The sequence below is a fragment of the Budorcas taxicolor genome, chromosome 21, assembly GCF_023091745.1.
Source record: "Budorcas taxicolor isolate Tak-1 chromosome 21, Takin1.1, whole genome shotgun sequence".
In the NCBI taxonomy this organism is placed as follows: domain Eukaryota; kingdom Metazoa; phylum Chordata; class Mammalia; order Artiodactyla; family Bovidae; genus Budorcas; species Budorcas taxicolor.
The window spans coordinates 34,288,524-34,303,665 of record NC_068930.1 but is presented as its reverse complement, the minus strand read 5'-3'; the positions used below and the strand labels follow the sequence as shown (position 1 = coordinate 34,303,665).

Below are 15,142 nucleotides of genomic sequence, written 5' to 3'. Positions count from 1 at the left end.
TTGACTGGGCCTTTCTCCTGATAAACGTCCTCCTCATGCCTATAAAGCCTGTTCTTGTTCTTTCGCTAAGTAGTACCCATCGTGTCTGGAGAAGGGAATGGCAATCCACTCCAGTTCTTACCTGGAGAATCCTCATGGATGAGGAGCCTGGAGAGCTACAGTTCACAGGGTCGCAGAGTCAGACATGACTGGTCAACTAAGCACAGCACACAGCACCCGTGGCTGGCATTATCCCAAGAACCCTACATGTGTAGCAGCCCTATGTACCCGCAGGCACTACTGCTATCCCCATTTTACAGACGAGGACACCAAGGCACAGAGACCTTACATAACTTGCCCCAGGGCTCTGCTGGGATGTGAATCAAGCTCTGAGGTCTGAGCTTTAACCACCATGCTGGGCTGCATCTCTGGGGATGAAATCTCAGCTTCTTGGCCGCGCATTCAAAGCCCAAGGCAGCCCTGCCTTCTGTGCAGTCAGGTCCCCAGACAGCACACTCCTCCTTGCCTCCGGACTCCTCTGGGCACAAGCTCTTTCCTGCACATGTTATGTTCTCCTCATCTCTGCGGACTCGCTCAGGATTCAGCTCGACTTCTACTCCCCACAGGAAGTCTTCCCTGACCTCCCCAGGTCGGGACCTTCTTCCTCGGGGCTCTCACAGCCGCTCGGGGTCTCCCCTCCACTGCAAGATGAGACTGTAAGCTCTTCACCTCCGTGTCTCCCTCACCCAGCATACAGTCGGCACTTAAACAGTGTAGGCAAAACAGGTCCTGGGGTGCGGGAGCAGAGCTGTGGGGGTGGGTTCTCTGAAGCTTCACAAGGCCACTCTCATCAGCCCAGCCTGGAGTCCCTGGGGCAAGAGGACTCCCTGGGAGGGCAGGTCTCTGCATCTAGCCCTGGGGCCCTGACTCCTGCCCGGATCCTGGACCCAGCGAGGCAGCGTGCCTGCTTCCCACCGCTAGCCTCGGTGGGGACCAAGGAGGATGCAGGCAGGGGCTAAAGGGAGACAAAGAAGGGCTACCAGGCCAAGAGCACCCCCTGCCCCCCGCCAGTGGTCCCTCTCCATACCCAGGCCCTCAGCCTCCTCGAAGGTCCCGCTCACAGTGTGACAGGTGGAGCCGTTGCCGTGGCACACCCCGCAGCGGTCCTCGACGGCACCCGAGTCGATCTCGAAGTCACAGCCCACATTCTGTAACGCACAGGAGGGGAGGCCCCTGGTGCTGGGCCACTGGCCGCAAGCCCTCTCTGGCCCCCACCTTGGGGGTCTGCCAGGGTGGGGAGGAGAGTGCTCGGGGCATGGAGCAGGGGCCCACCACTGTTGTGGCCTCCAGTCCCGAGTAAACCCCTCGACCTCTCTGAGCTGCAGTTTCCTCAGATGTGAAACAGGGGGAGCCACCCACACCATGATGTGCTGTGAGATCGAACGAGACAAGAGGAAAAGCTGTGTAAACGGCCCCAGCAGGCAGGGCAGTGGGCATACAGGGGACCCTGACCAGCAGGGACAGCAATCTCCCCGACATATGAATCAATGTTCTCTGCTGGTCCTGAGCCCTGGCCTCTGTGCCCAGGAGCTTCCCCTGTCAGGAGCAGGGGAAAGAAAGTGCTGAGGACTCGGGCAGGGGAAGCAGCCGCCGCTGCTGCTGCTGCTGGAAATGTCTTTAAGTATTGTCAGCAAACACCGATGCTTTCTCGGCCAGGCTGGGCCCCTGCACGGCAATCCCTGATAAGTGACCCCATTTAACCCTGTGACGTGGATTCTTGGACGGACAGTCCCCTTATCGCAGAGGAAACGTTTGCCTGGGGTCATTCAACCAGCGGGAGGTTGAGCCTCCGCCTGAGCTCTGGTTTCCGGGCTGGGGCCGGGCCAGCCCAGGCCAGATCTCGGAAGCCACAGCAGGCAGGCCGGGGTGCAGTTGCAGAGGCTGAGGCCGATGGTGTGTGGGGGGTCGAGTCCCAGGAGGATTGGGGGGCGCTTTGCTGAGAGGTAATGGGAGACCCTCAAAGGGCTTCACTGGTAGAGCTGGGAAGCCCAGTGGCCTAGCCTGAGGAGGGTGGCCAGAGGGAAGCAGGAGGAAGGCAGAGGGGGTCCTCTTCCTCGCTGGGCACACCTTGCAGATCCCATTGATGCAGAGGTCACGGCTGCCCTGGCCCTGGTAGCAGGGGGTGCCATCCACCACAGCGTCCCGCAGCTTCTCAGCAAAGTACTCGTTCGAGGGCCGGCAGTGCAGCTCACAGGGGTTCACTGGGGCCCAAGCAGAGGAGCCATGAGGGACAGGCAGGGCAGGACTCGCACCCGGAAGAGCGTTAGTGGCGGGCGGGGTGCTCCACTGGGCTGGTAGTGTCTGCAAGGCTGCCCCCAGGAGCCAGGAGGGAGTGAGCGGCAGCCCCGCAGACAGCACCCGTGTCACTGGGCAAACCTTGGGCCCTTGGACCTCCGCCCCTCAGACGTCAGTGTCCCCGTGGACGGCCGGACTCACCGTCATTGACCACAGGAACCCACGTGTGCAGCTGGCCCTTGTAGAGCATGGCGTCAAAGTGGCTGCACTGGACTTGGCGGAAGGAGGGGCGGCCGGCGGGGCAGGCCTGCAGGCTGCACAGGCGGAAGCGCTTCCGCTCACCCACGCAGTATTTGCCCTTGTATTTGGGCCTGTGGGGCGGGGTGGGGGTGAGTGAGCACTGACAGTGGAGCCCACCGCACACCTGAATCCAGACGCGGGCCCTTGGGGTGAGCAGCTCCTCCTGCACCCCGAGACCCGGAGACTCCCAGCTCCCGCCTCCGCTCCTACTGCTCTGCCCACCAGCCCTCCTCGCCCCCACCTCGGCCCAGACTTGGTCTCCCTGTTTGAAAGGATCTCAGGGAAGGTGGTAGCATGAGGCCTGGGCTCTACCCCCAACCTATGTGACCTTGGTGAAGTCTCTGGACCCCTCCGGGCCTCAGTTTCCTCATCTCTAAAATGGGACTGGGGTTGCCTCTGCAGAGGGTTATTGAGAGGCTGGGCTAAGCTACAGACTTGACTGGCACTAGCTGGAGGGGCTATTCCAAATCTTCAGCCTGTGAGACCCAGTGTCCTTAACAGCCCATGTGTTAGCAGACATGATCTCATGATCTTGGTGGCAGCACCCTATCCGGGTCAAAAGGAAGCCCCCTCGGCCCTGGCCCAGCCCAGAGCCTGAACCCCAACTCCACCCCACCTGCTTCCACCCTGCTCAGATCTAGAGACAGGGAGGCAGGGTCAGGTATAAGCATGGAGCCCTAGAAGGTCCTGGCTCTGAATCCCATGATCCCCTCCAGCAGCAGCCTAGTGAAGGTCCACAGAAGGGCAGACCTCTGCATCTCCCCATATCTTCACCTCACCCCTCTGAGACGGGGAAACGAGGCCCAGAGAGACGAAGCCACTCACCCCAGGTCACACAGCACCCCTCCCAGGCTGACCAATTCTCCCAGCTGTCCCCAGTCTCATCTTGGACCCACGTGCACCTCCAATGTCACTACGTGGCTCTATTTACTGAGCAATTACTACAGATTAGCTGCAGAGCTTTAGTGCACTTATCCATGATGACAGCTCTACCGGATGGGCACTGCTGTTGCCCATCATATACTTTCTCTGGAAACTGAGGCCCTGAGAAGGAGTGGAGAGAGCTGCTGCATGAGTAGAGGAGAAGGGATTTGAACTCTATCCATCCAAGGTTCAGGGTCTAGGCTGTGAGCCACTGCCTTCCCTGCCTCCCTCCCATCAGCTGCTGCTTTGTGGTGCGGCCTCTAATGAGTCACTCCACTCTCCAAGCCTTGGTGTTCCCTTCACTGCAATAGGGTCAGCAGTGGTGACTCAACTAGCCACCAGGGCACTCCCAGAAGTGACCCGAAGTGGCTCCGGACACTCTGGGCTTGGCCTCCATGGGGATACTTCTGAGAACGGGAGACTGGGACAGACTGAATCGCTGACTCTGCTCAGGGCACCCCACCCCACCTGCCCCAGGTGCCCCGCACTCACGCAGGCTGCGTGCACTGCCGCTCGGCGCTCTGCACGCCCACGCCACAGCTCCGCGAGCAGAGGGACCAGGCGCTCCAGCCAGACCAGCCACCGTCCACAGCCTCGGGCCGGAAGCCCACGGGAACACACTCCCCATTCAGACACCACTACCAAGACAGACAAATGCAGAGCAAGCCCACTCCAAGCTCCTCATCTAGTGAGAACAAGGTGGGTGGAAGGCCTGGAAGGGCCCAGAGGGGAGGACCCCAAGGGCTGGGGGAGGCCCTCTTCCAGTCACCAAGACACAGGCCCCACAGCGGACTTGAACAAAGAATAAAACAGAGCCCACATGCTGACTCTCCGAGGTGGAGGCACCTTGGAGAACTGCTCAGTCAAGCTCTGTCCCAAAGCCTTCATTCTGCAGATGGGGACTCGGGCCAGAGAGGGCTGGGGGTCGGCAGCGAGCACAGGTGAGTCTGTGAACCAAGGCCGAGCCCAGAGCATGGACGCAGCAGGTGACTCACCTGCTCTGCAGCTGGACTGGGGCTCCCCTACCTTGCTCTCCCCACAGTTGGTACCATCCACAGCTGCATCCAGCTTGGAGTGACAGGTGGTCCCCACGGAGCACCAGAGTGTGTGGCAGACGTTCTGCAAGGAGGAGCGCAAAAGCCACACCCTCACCTCCTCCCCTACGCCTCCACCTGCCCTACCCCCTCGCTGCCTCCTCCAGTCCCCTGGGAATCCCTCCTTGGGGCTGGCACATTCTGTAGGTGGGAGCCCCAGAGATCCCTTCTTATCCTTCCCCAGACCATCGGATTTGTGGCTCAGTGCAGTCCCCAGCTCACCCACACCTCTCCAGCCCCAGCCCCCCATCTGGAGACACCCTGATTAGAAGCTGCAGGGTCTCTGACATGCCTGTGGCCACCACTTCAGGCGATCTTCCCCAGGACCTGACCGTAGAGGTTTTATTTTACCTCATACAATCCAGCTCCAGTAGGTGAGTATTAGTCGCTCAGTCATGTCTGACTCTTTGCGACCCTGTTGACAATAGCCCACCAGGCTCCTCTCTCCCTGGAATTCTCCAGGCAAGAATACTGGAGTGGGTTGCCGTTCCCTTCTCCAGGGGATCTTCCCCACCCAGGGGTCGAACCTGGGTTTCTTGCATTGTAGGCAGATTCTTTACCAACTGAGCCACAAGAAAATCCCAGTAGGTAAGGGGCTTGCCTGAAGTCCCACCGTTGGTGAATGGCCCACCCAGAATGCAGACCTGGGTCTAGGGCCGCCCAACCCGAGGCTTCGCCCACAGGCCACTATGTCTCATGGGCATATGTGTGGACCGAGCCTGGCTGGGAGGGGTCTGCAGGCTGCTGAGGGCTTCCCCCGACCCCACTCACGTCCATGTCATCGCAGAAGGCAGAGTAGGCCCCGTACTGGAGGCGGCACTGGTGGCCCACATCGTAGAGGACGCCAGGCGGTATGGAAGGGAAGTCGATGACATCCTTGGCGGGAGAGTCATCCAGGCACAGGCCCCACCCACGGCTGCAGAGATGGGACAAAAATGTGGGGTAAGGGGCTGCCTGTCCCCTGGGGCTCTAAAGAGGGCAGCCTGAGAGACCCATCAAGGAGGCCTTACCAGTCCAGGAGGGCAGGAGAGGTGGAAAGGGGCTTAAAGCTTTAAACTGAATAGGAAAACTCCAGCCTCCTTACTCACCCAGCCTGTTTTTTGACATAACCTAGCAGGAAAGGCTCCCAGTCTTTCCCATCTATTTCCAGGGCACTCCAGCTGTTTAAATAACTCATCCCACCCCCCAGGGCTAGGCCTCTCCACAAACCATCCCTTCTACTCCCAACAGTCTCCCCACTCCTCCACTGTGGGGCCTCCCCCCCAAGATCCAGCCCAGAGGCCCTTCCCTCTGAAGTCTTCTGGACCACTAAGCCCACATGTGACCCTGCTCAGAGTGCCTGTAGCCTCCCCTGCTCAGTCCAGGATCTGCAGAGCATCACATCACAGCTGATACGACAGCCCTCCACCTCAGGCTGGGAGCGAGGGGATCTGTGTGAGGACCAAGGCCTGCAGGTGGCCCCTGCCTGGCTGCCCACCTGGGAGACAGCCCAGGGGCAGCCCTGCCTGCCAGCCTCTGTTGCTCCCTTATTTTCTCCTGTGCCCCTCCTGGCAGCAACAGGAGGAAAGCAGAATCTGTGGGACTTGAGGTCCCAGGCTAAACAGCTTGGGGGAGGCAGAAACCCCCTGGTCTTCCAGGCTGGGAGGCTGGAGGGTGGCTGGTGCCGGATCAGGGAGCCAGGGTGAGCAGAGGGTCCAGGTTAGGATGGAGGGAGGCAGGAGGAAGAAGGGCAGAGCTGATGGATGCTGGGGTCTCGCCAGGTGGGAAGGAGGAGACACAATGGGCCAGGGAGGGGCTGCAGAATATGGAGGGGTCGAGAAATAGGCTAATGTGCAGGCCCGAATGGGGAGAGGCTGGGGGGCAGTCAGTCCCTGGGATCCGGGAGTCCAGATTTCAGAGGAGCCGCATTCCCTGGCCAGGAAGGGTGGTCCGTGTGGTCTCCCAAGGCCGCTGGGTGGTGGCAGGGCCCGGGCCCCACCCAGAGCCTCAGTCACTAGACTCCTGCTGAGGACCCTGGGGGCCCCTCTCCACCTAGAATCACCTGGACCCTTTGTGTCAGCTGGAAACAGACCCTTTAAGATGGGCATGGGGCATATGAGCAGGTGTGGGACCCAGTCTTCTGCCCTAGATGACTGCAGGCCAGGCTGGCTCTGGGTGCTGAATGGGAACTCTCTCATCTGCTCCTTACAACCCCCAAGCAGAAAACTCTACTACCACTGTTTCCTAACACATCCAGGGTCCATGGCAGTGCATCATGGGCCCTGGGTCATGTAGGGGGGCAGCGATGGTCAGGATGTGATGCCAGCCAGGCGGCCAGCCTGCGTGTCCTCTTGCTGGGCTGCCCTAAGTGAAAAGCTCCTCCCATCCGATCATGAGCCTGCCTCAAACACTTCATCTCAAATAGAAGTTCTAAACCACGGCAGCTGAGGTCTGGCAGGGAACAAGGAGGTTTCTGATTGCTAGCCTCATCCTGGGCTCCCTGGACCTGCAACCTGGGGCTGAACATCAGCTGAGGGGTGTAGGGGTAGGGGTGTGTGTCTGTGTGTGTCTGTGTAGGGTCAACCTGGCCCTGGGGCTCCTTTTTGTCTGGTAGGACACAATTTAAGATGTGACTGGGGGGTTTACCTACTCCGCTGATTCAGACCAAGCCAGGGGGCTCCTCTGACTGGGGTCCAACATGCCTCAGCCCCACCCTAGTAGGTCCTGGGGCACACCCAGCCCTTCAGTTTTCCAGCCAGGACCCAGAGTGCTGACATGCTGGGTATCCAGCTCCTGTGAGCCTGCTGCTGGAAAGCCAGGCAGCAACAGTCTCTCAGGACCATCTTATATGTGTGTGAGGCTTGGGGGGTTCCGGTGGGGGGTGGGGTGTCTTTGTAGGACCCATACCAGAATCACAGAGCCACATTCTGGCCCAGATGCTGACCAGGGAGTCAGAAACCCAAGTTCTACTCTGCCCAGTTTCAGATGCTGTGTGGCCTTGGGCCATCCCTCACCCTCTCTGAGCCTTCACATCCTCATCTATAAGAGGCTGAGGCAGCTTATGTGATCCCAAGCAACAGAGGTATAAATAGCAGCATCTACTTGGGAAAAGTTACACGGGCGGGTGGCCGACAGCCGGCCCTTCCTTCCTCTGGTTGGCTCACCGCCAGGCTCCCGATACACAACAGCCCTTCCCCTCTAATTATAGCAGGGCTGGGGAGCCCCACATGGGGTCAGAGCAGACAGTGAATGGCTCCAACCTCAAGGACGGCAAGGAGCTACCCATCACCTGGGAGAGACCTGTGTGCCCCCTCCCCTCCCCACCGCTGGGGGCTGGTCGTGGAGTTGCCGGATGCTGGGGATAAGGGCCTGATACTTGATCAGGCCTGCCTCTCTCCCTGCGGAAATCCCGGCTGCAAAGACATGAGCGAGCAGGGCCTTCCCTGCCTGGCCCCAGGTCTAAGTAGTAGCTCATGAAAAGAGAAGTCCCTTATGAAACAGCAGGGTCCCTTAAATCGACGCTCAGCCCAGAAAGGCTCTTCGGGTTCTTCAGGTTGATCGGGCTCTTCGGGTTGATCTCTTGGACTGGGCACTGAACAGTCTCGTCGAAACTTTCCTCTAGTCTGACTACCACCTCCTGAAGATTCTCCATCCCACCCACGTTTCCCCACTGCCAGCCCTGGACCACGCCATGCACCCACCTAGAGCATCCTTCTTCCTCATGATGCTCCCTTAGTCCTAGAGAGCAGCTCTGGGGCTCCTTCTCAGAGAGGATGTCTTGCCTCTTTCCAGATTCCCACAGAACCCCACAGGGCTGCCCTCCTCAGGGCGTGAGGGGCTTGGACAGGGGCACTGCCTCCCCTACCACTTTCCCTTCAGCACAGTTTGCGATCAAGTGGGATTCGCTAACATCTGGGTCTGTGCGGCCTGATGAGCATCTATTTGCAGGAAGCAAAGGAGTGTCGTGTCCAGTGGGGAATGGAGAGTGGTCTGAGTGCCTCTGAGATGCCGTCAAATCCTGGAAACACCGCCAGACCCCGCTTGGTGCCTTCCTTCTGTGAATCTTGCCCTTCCGGCCCCCATCCTGTCTAGGTGGGGCCTGTCCTGTCTTCCGTCCACCTCCAGCAAGGAGACTAAGGGCAGAAGGGCTGGGGGACAGGTTGGTATGACACCCTCTATCCCAGCACCCGCTCCTGCCTGGCCCTCTGGGATGGAGAGGGGAGAGTGCGGCCACCCTTGGGAAGAGGAACTTCCCCTCCCTCCCCAGCTCCCTTCATTGGCCACGTGTCTCTCTCTCTGCCAGCATTCTGTCCAGCTCTTCTTGGTGCCAAGGTTCTGGGAGGCCCTGGCTGGCTCAGGCTCTGGCCTTCTCCTCCCACCCTCGCCCCAGGCCCCAAGGCAAGTCCCTTATGCATTCCAGCAGCCAAATGAAGACAGAGATGCATGTGTCTGTCTGTCCTGAAGCAGCGTGCTGGGCAGCACCATGGGCGGGGCCAGCTGGAAAAAGCCCTCAGGGTGCTGCAGGGGCGGCTGCTCTTCTGATTTCCCAGCTCTTCCCTCATTTTCAGCCCCCAAGTCGGGAGGTGACAGACCCTTGGGATCATTTTCTACCAGGCTCTCCCTGCCGGGCCACTTCCCTGCTTCAGCTCCTTATCACATCGCTTGTAGCAGCGCTAACAGTCACCAGGCACTGAACGCAAACCATGTGGCCAGCACTGTGCTACACACATCACATGCCTCCTCATTTAATTCTCAGAGCAACCCGGGACACGGTCCCATCATTATCCCCAGTCTTTGAGACTTAAGGGTTAGTGTAACTTGTCTGCCAACATCGGTAGATGCCTGGGCCAGAGTCCAGGGTATTAAATATCAAAGTCAACTCTTCCCTGCTTCTAGTCCCCCTCTCCACCCAATAATCCCTCTTCTATCAGAAGCCAGGATCCTCGCTCTCATGTCCACAATGAACCTGGTCATGTCCCTGCTTAAAGCCCTGTGAATGGACTTCTAGAAAAACATGGCCCATTGAGCAGATACAGAGTTATTTCCACTCCCTTCCAGAACCCCACTAAGATGACAGGAAAAAAATAAACAAGGCATAAATCCACAAAGACAAGGGGCAAGGGAGAGGTGATGATGGCAGATGAAAAATGTCAGCAAAATTCTAGAAGCTGGAAAGCAGATGATCAAGTAGCAGCTGACTTACTGCAGCACTGAACGCTGAGAGCCAGTCATGCAGAGAGAAACCACCCAGAAGAGGGACACTGGAAATGCTCAGGAAACCTGAGGGACCCCTGGAGGCCTGGGTGCCAGGAAGACTGAGGACAAGAGCCTGGCGCAAAGTCTGTAAGACGTCATCAGAGCCCAGATCCCCTTCCCAACCGTCTGGAGCAGGGCCATGACCACCTCCCTGCCTGGCAGAGGACTGGGCTCACTCTCTGGAGAGGGTGGTCCAGGAGATCTGGCCCAGGAACACCAGGCAGACCCGAGGCAGAGGGGCCCACAGAGAAAAGGACGAGCGAGAGTCTGCACAAGGAAAGCGGAGACAACCACCAAGCTCCTTCCCCATCTGGGTGCCAGAATGCTGCAGTCAGACTTACACCTTCCAGGAAAAGACTAGAGAATGGCTTTCTGGAGTGAAATCACTCAGAAAAATGACCCTAGATACTGACATTTGAAGATACCCCAAAGAAACAGCTCCATCCCAACCAGCCCCTCGGCAGGGACTTAAACAGTGCTGCCTAGCCCACAGCCCTCCCGACTGGCGGCCCAGCGCCTCCTTCCACGGAGGGAGTACAGCCACGCCATCTTGAGAAAACCCCTCATGCGAAAGACAGGGCCTAAAAAATTACGCAAAGAAAAGAAAGATATCTCAGGGAGTAAAAGAAAAAACAAATAATAACTTCAACAAGGAAAGATGCTGTACCCATGAAACTAGAACAGGATAATAAAAAGGAATATTTAGCAAATAAGAAATTTCATGAAGTTAAAAGTACAATAGGAAAAAAAAAATTTAATGTAATAGAAAGCTTGTAAGGCAAAGATAAGGATGTCTTTCAGAAAACGGAATGAGTCAGAAAAAAGTTTAAAAGTGTGAAAAAAAAAAAAAAAAAGGGAGAGAACAGCTGAATAGTAAGGGTTCCAGAAGGAGAAAATGAGAGATGATTATCAAATAAATAAGAATATTTCCAAGAACTGAAGGACTTGAGTTTTTAGACTAAAAGGGCCTAGCAAGTGCCCCCCATCACTACCCCATGGTAAATTAAGGCACATAATTGCAAAAGTTCAGATCACCAAGAGAAAAAGACAGAGACACAGACCAAGAGAAAAAAAGAGAGGCAGAGTATTCTGCATATTAAGAGAGAGATAAAGAAAATCCTAAAAGCTTCCAGACTTTTTGAAAAGGTCACATGCAAAGGTTTGGGAATCAGACTGGTATGAGACTTGTCAACAGCAGTGTTGGAAGCTAGAAAACAAAGGAAAAACACCTTTGAAGTTCTGAGGGAGAAATTTAACTTGGAAGTTGCTATCAAAAGAACAATCAGGTATGAGGGAAGAACAAAGAAAAGCAAACATTTTAAGACAAGCAAATCTATGCATCTCTTCTCAGAAGGCTACCTGAGGATATGCTCCACCAAAACAAAGAAGTAAATCCCTCTAAAAAAGGTAGCATGAGACCCAGGAAACAGGAAGATCTTGCATGATAATCTTGAGAAGCGGAAATCATCTGGGTTAGACGAGAGCAGGAGAGAGCAGGAGGACAGAGGGATGTCGAGGGGTATGTCCAGGCAAGAAGTGAACTGTGAGAGGACACGGGAGGGACTGCCTTTGGCAAAACTGGATTCAGAGACATTTTGCAGAATTGTTGCAGGATATGGAAGACTTAGAGAAGCAAAGGGAACTAGGCAAATACAGTGGTTCTTAAAAAGAAAATCATTTTGTTACAACACTTGGCTTGGCATTATCTAGACAACAACAATAAAGAAAACAGTAGACATGGATTTAATCAAGATATGCTAGCATGATATTGGGATGTGGTGGCAGGGGTCGGGGAGCAAATGTGGGCAGGAAGTGACACAAGGGGCTAAATTCCAACCTTCCATTGTACAAGTCATCAGGTGATATCTAAACTGAAAAACCAAGAAACAGCACTCTAGGAAGACTTTCTGGAAGCGAAAAAGAATGAAAATTTGAAAGCTGCTGCCCGAAGAACATAGGAGGGGGAAGCATGCAGCCGGTGATTTAAAGCTCTCCTATCGCCATCTTGAACTCAGTGTTTTTGAACCTGTGATTTGTTAAGGAGGTTCTAATGGGACAAGAGGCATTTGCGTGAGGAGATACATGATATCTGTGTCCACTGTTCCTTGCCACCTCATGAGCAGAGTCCCAGTGGATCCACAATGCAGAGAATTCATTGAGACTCTAAGAAAATGCAAGATAAGTGTATTATGTCTAAGACAGCCCCAGAGGCCACACTTGGCACTTGAACCAGGACTTCCTTCAAATGCAGAAAGAAGGTATGATATCTTAGGAAACACAAATGATCAAGGAACTCCATCATCTTTGCTATTTGAGTTGCTTCCTTGTATCATCCAATTACTGCATTGAAAATGATGGGCTAGAAGGAAATGTAAAGATGGATCCATTTCCTCTCAGTTCTTCCTCAAACATCAGTAAGCCAAGGCAGAGAGTGCTGGGAAAATGTGCACATATTACCAAGTGAAATAAAACCAGTCAAATTAGTCTTGTGCACTCTATCAAGAGTCTAATAAATATGAGGTATGAAATATGAATTGTGTCATTTTAGTGACTCCACATATTAGTTTGATGTGCCTATATCTGCATTTAAAAATTGGCACTGCATAAAGTAAAGATGAGTGGTAAAACTTAGGCTAATCATTTAAAAATAGAGACTGAAAAAAGAAAGAAAATAAAAACAATAGAAAAGATCAACAAAACAAAGATCTGGTTCTTTGAAAAGACAAACAAAATTGATAAACCTTTAGCCAGACTCATTAAGAAAAAAAAGAGAGAGGGCCAAAATCAGAAATGAAAAAGAAATTACAAGTGATACCAGAGAAATACAAAGGATCATAAGAAACTACTACAAACAACTATATGCCAATAAAATGAACAATCTAGAAGAAACAGACAAATTCCTATATAGAAATATATAACCTCCTAGGACTGAACCAGGAAGAAACAGAAAACATGAACAGACAAATCACCAGTAATGAAATTGAATCAGGAAATAAAAACAAAAAACTCCCAACAAACAAAAGTCCAGGAGCAGATGGCTTCACAGGAGAATTCCGCAAATACTTAGAGAAGACTTAACACCTTTTCTTCTCAAACTATTCCAAAAAATTTCAGAGGAAAGAACACTTCTGAACTCATTCCACAAGGCATCACCCTAACATCAAAACCAGACAAAGACATCAAAAAGAAAAGAAAATTACAAACTAATACCACTGATGAACACAGAAGCAAAAATTCTCAACAAAATATTATCAATGAGAACCTAACAATCATTAAAAGGATCACACACTCTGATCAAGTGAGATTTATCTCAGAAATGAAAGGATGATTCAATGTCTGCAAATCAATCAAGGTGATACACCATATTAACAAACTGAAGAATAAAAGCCATATGATCACCTCTACAGATGCAGAAAAACCTTTTTACAAAATTCAAACATTTATGATTTAAAAAAAAACCCTCCAAAAAGTGGGAATAGAGAGAGTATCAGTTCAGTTGCTCAGTCGTGTCCAACTCTTTGTGACCCCATTGGCTGCAGCATGCCAGGCTTCTCTATCACCAATGCCCGGAACTTGCTGTCATGTCCATCGAGTTGGTGGTACAACTCAACATAATGAAGACCATAAACAACAAATCCATTGCTAACATCATATGCAATGGTGAAAAGCTGAATGTATTCCCTCTAAGATCAGGAACAAGACAAGGATGCCCACTCTCTCCACATTTATTCAACATAGTACTGGAAGTCTCAGCCACAGAAATCAGACAAGAAAAAGGAATAAAAGGAATTCAAATTGAAAAAAAGAAAACAGGCACTGTTTGCAGATGGGAAGACACTATACACAGAAAAATCTTTAAGACGCCACCAAAAAAAACTACTAGAGCTCATCAATGAATTTGGTAAAGCTGCAAGATACAAAATTAATATAAAGAAATCTGTTGCATTTCTATACAGTAACAATAAATTATCACAAAAAAATTAAGGAAAGCAATTTACCATCACATCAAAAAGGATAAAATATCTAGGAATAAACCTACTTAAGGAGGTAAAAAACTTGTACCCAGAAAATAAGACACTAATGAAAGAAATTGAAGATGGCACAAACAGATGGAGAGATACATCATGTTCATAGGTTAGAATCAGTATTGTTAAAATGATCATACTATCAAAGGCAATCTACAGATTCAGTGCAATCTCTGTCAAAATACCAATGGCATTTATCACAGAACTAGAATAATTTTAGACTTTGTATGGAAACACAAAAGACCTCAAATAGCCAAAATAATCTTGGGAAAGAACAGAGCTGGAGATATCACACTCATTGACTGCAGACTATACTACAAAACTACAGTAATCAAAACAGTATGGTACTGGGATAGGAATTAAGATGGTAGAGTAGAAGGACGTGGAACTCAGCTCCTGCCTCAAATACATCAGAAATATATCTACATATGAAACAATTCTCACAGAATACCTACTGAATACTAGCTGTGCTGTGCTAAGTTGCTTCAGTCATGTCCGACTGTTTGCAACCCTATGGACCATAGCCCTCCAGGCTCCTCTGTCCTTGGGACTCTCCAGGCAAGAATACTAGAGTGGGTTGCCATGCCCTTCTCCAGGGTATCTTCCTGACCCAGCGATTGAACCCAGCTCTCTTATGTCTCCTGCATTGGCAGGCAGGTTCTATACCACTAGTGACACCTGGGAAGCCCCACTGAACACTAGCAGAAGACCTCAAACACCTGAAGGGACAGGAAAGATCTCCACATAACTGGGTAAGATGATCGGGGGAGGAGGAGAAAAGGAAGCAAAATGCAACCTGCACCCCTGGGAGGGAACAGTAAAAGAGGACAGAGTCCTGCACCCTGGGAAGCCCCCTCACCTTCAGGAAGATCAACGGGGACAGAAAGGGAGCTATGCAGGCTCAGAGGAGAGTATAACACCTGGTTTGTGGCAGGCAGAACAGAGACCTACATAGACAATGCCACCAGCCTGCACGCTCCAGCCTGAGACAAGCATCCTACAGTATAGGCAGGGGCTGGTGCTGAAACTTGGGGTTTAGAGGACAGATCTGGAAAAAGGACTGGTGTTGGCTGTGTGGAAGTAGCCTGAAGTGGCTGGAATGTGGTACAGATACAACCAGGTTGTCTGCAGAAAAAGCCTGGGCCCACCATAGAAGCAGTGTGCCACAATTAAGTGGCATATGAAGGGAGGGGCAGGGCTGCCCTTGCAGCTTCTTTCTCCACGCCCCAGCTGCCACCTGGGTGGGCTCCAGCCTGGGTGAGTCCACATAACCCAAACACTGCCTTGGCT

At 52.8% G+C, this 15,142-nt stretch overlaps 1 protein-coding gene across 1 annotated transcript in view; it reads right to left on the bottom strand.

Annotated features, from left to right (window-relative positions):
- Window positions 1-15,142, bottom strand: part of ADAMTS7 (ADAM metallopeptidase with thrombospondin type 1 motif 7) — a 56,776-nt gene that overhangs the window by 11,051 nt on the left and 30,583 nt on the right. The window contains exons 9-14 of the mRNA XM_052659752.1: window positions 5,364-5,508; window positions 4,525-4,617; window positions 3,991-4,136; window positions 2,476-2,645; window positions 2,107-2,240; window positions 1,067-1,187 (exon numbers count right to left, since the gene is read on the bottom strand). Coding sequence (XP_052515712.1) covers window positions 1,067-1,187; window positions 2,107-2,240; window positions 2,476-2,645; window positions 3,991-4,136; window positions 4,525-4,617; window positions 5,364-5,508 — 809 coding nt within the window. The remainder of the gene's footprint in view (window positions 1-1,066; window positions 1,188-2,106; window positions 2,241-2,475; window positions 2,646-3,990; window positions 4,137-4,524; window positions 4,618-5,363; window positions 5,509-15,142) is intronic.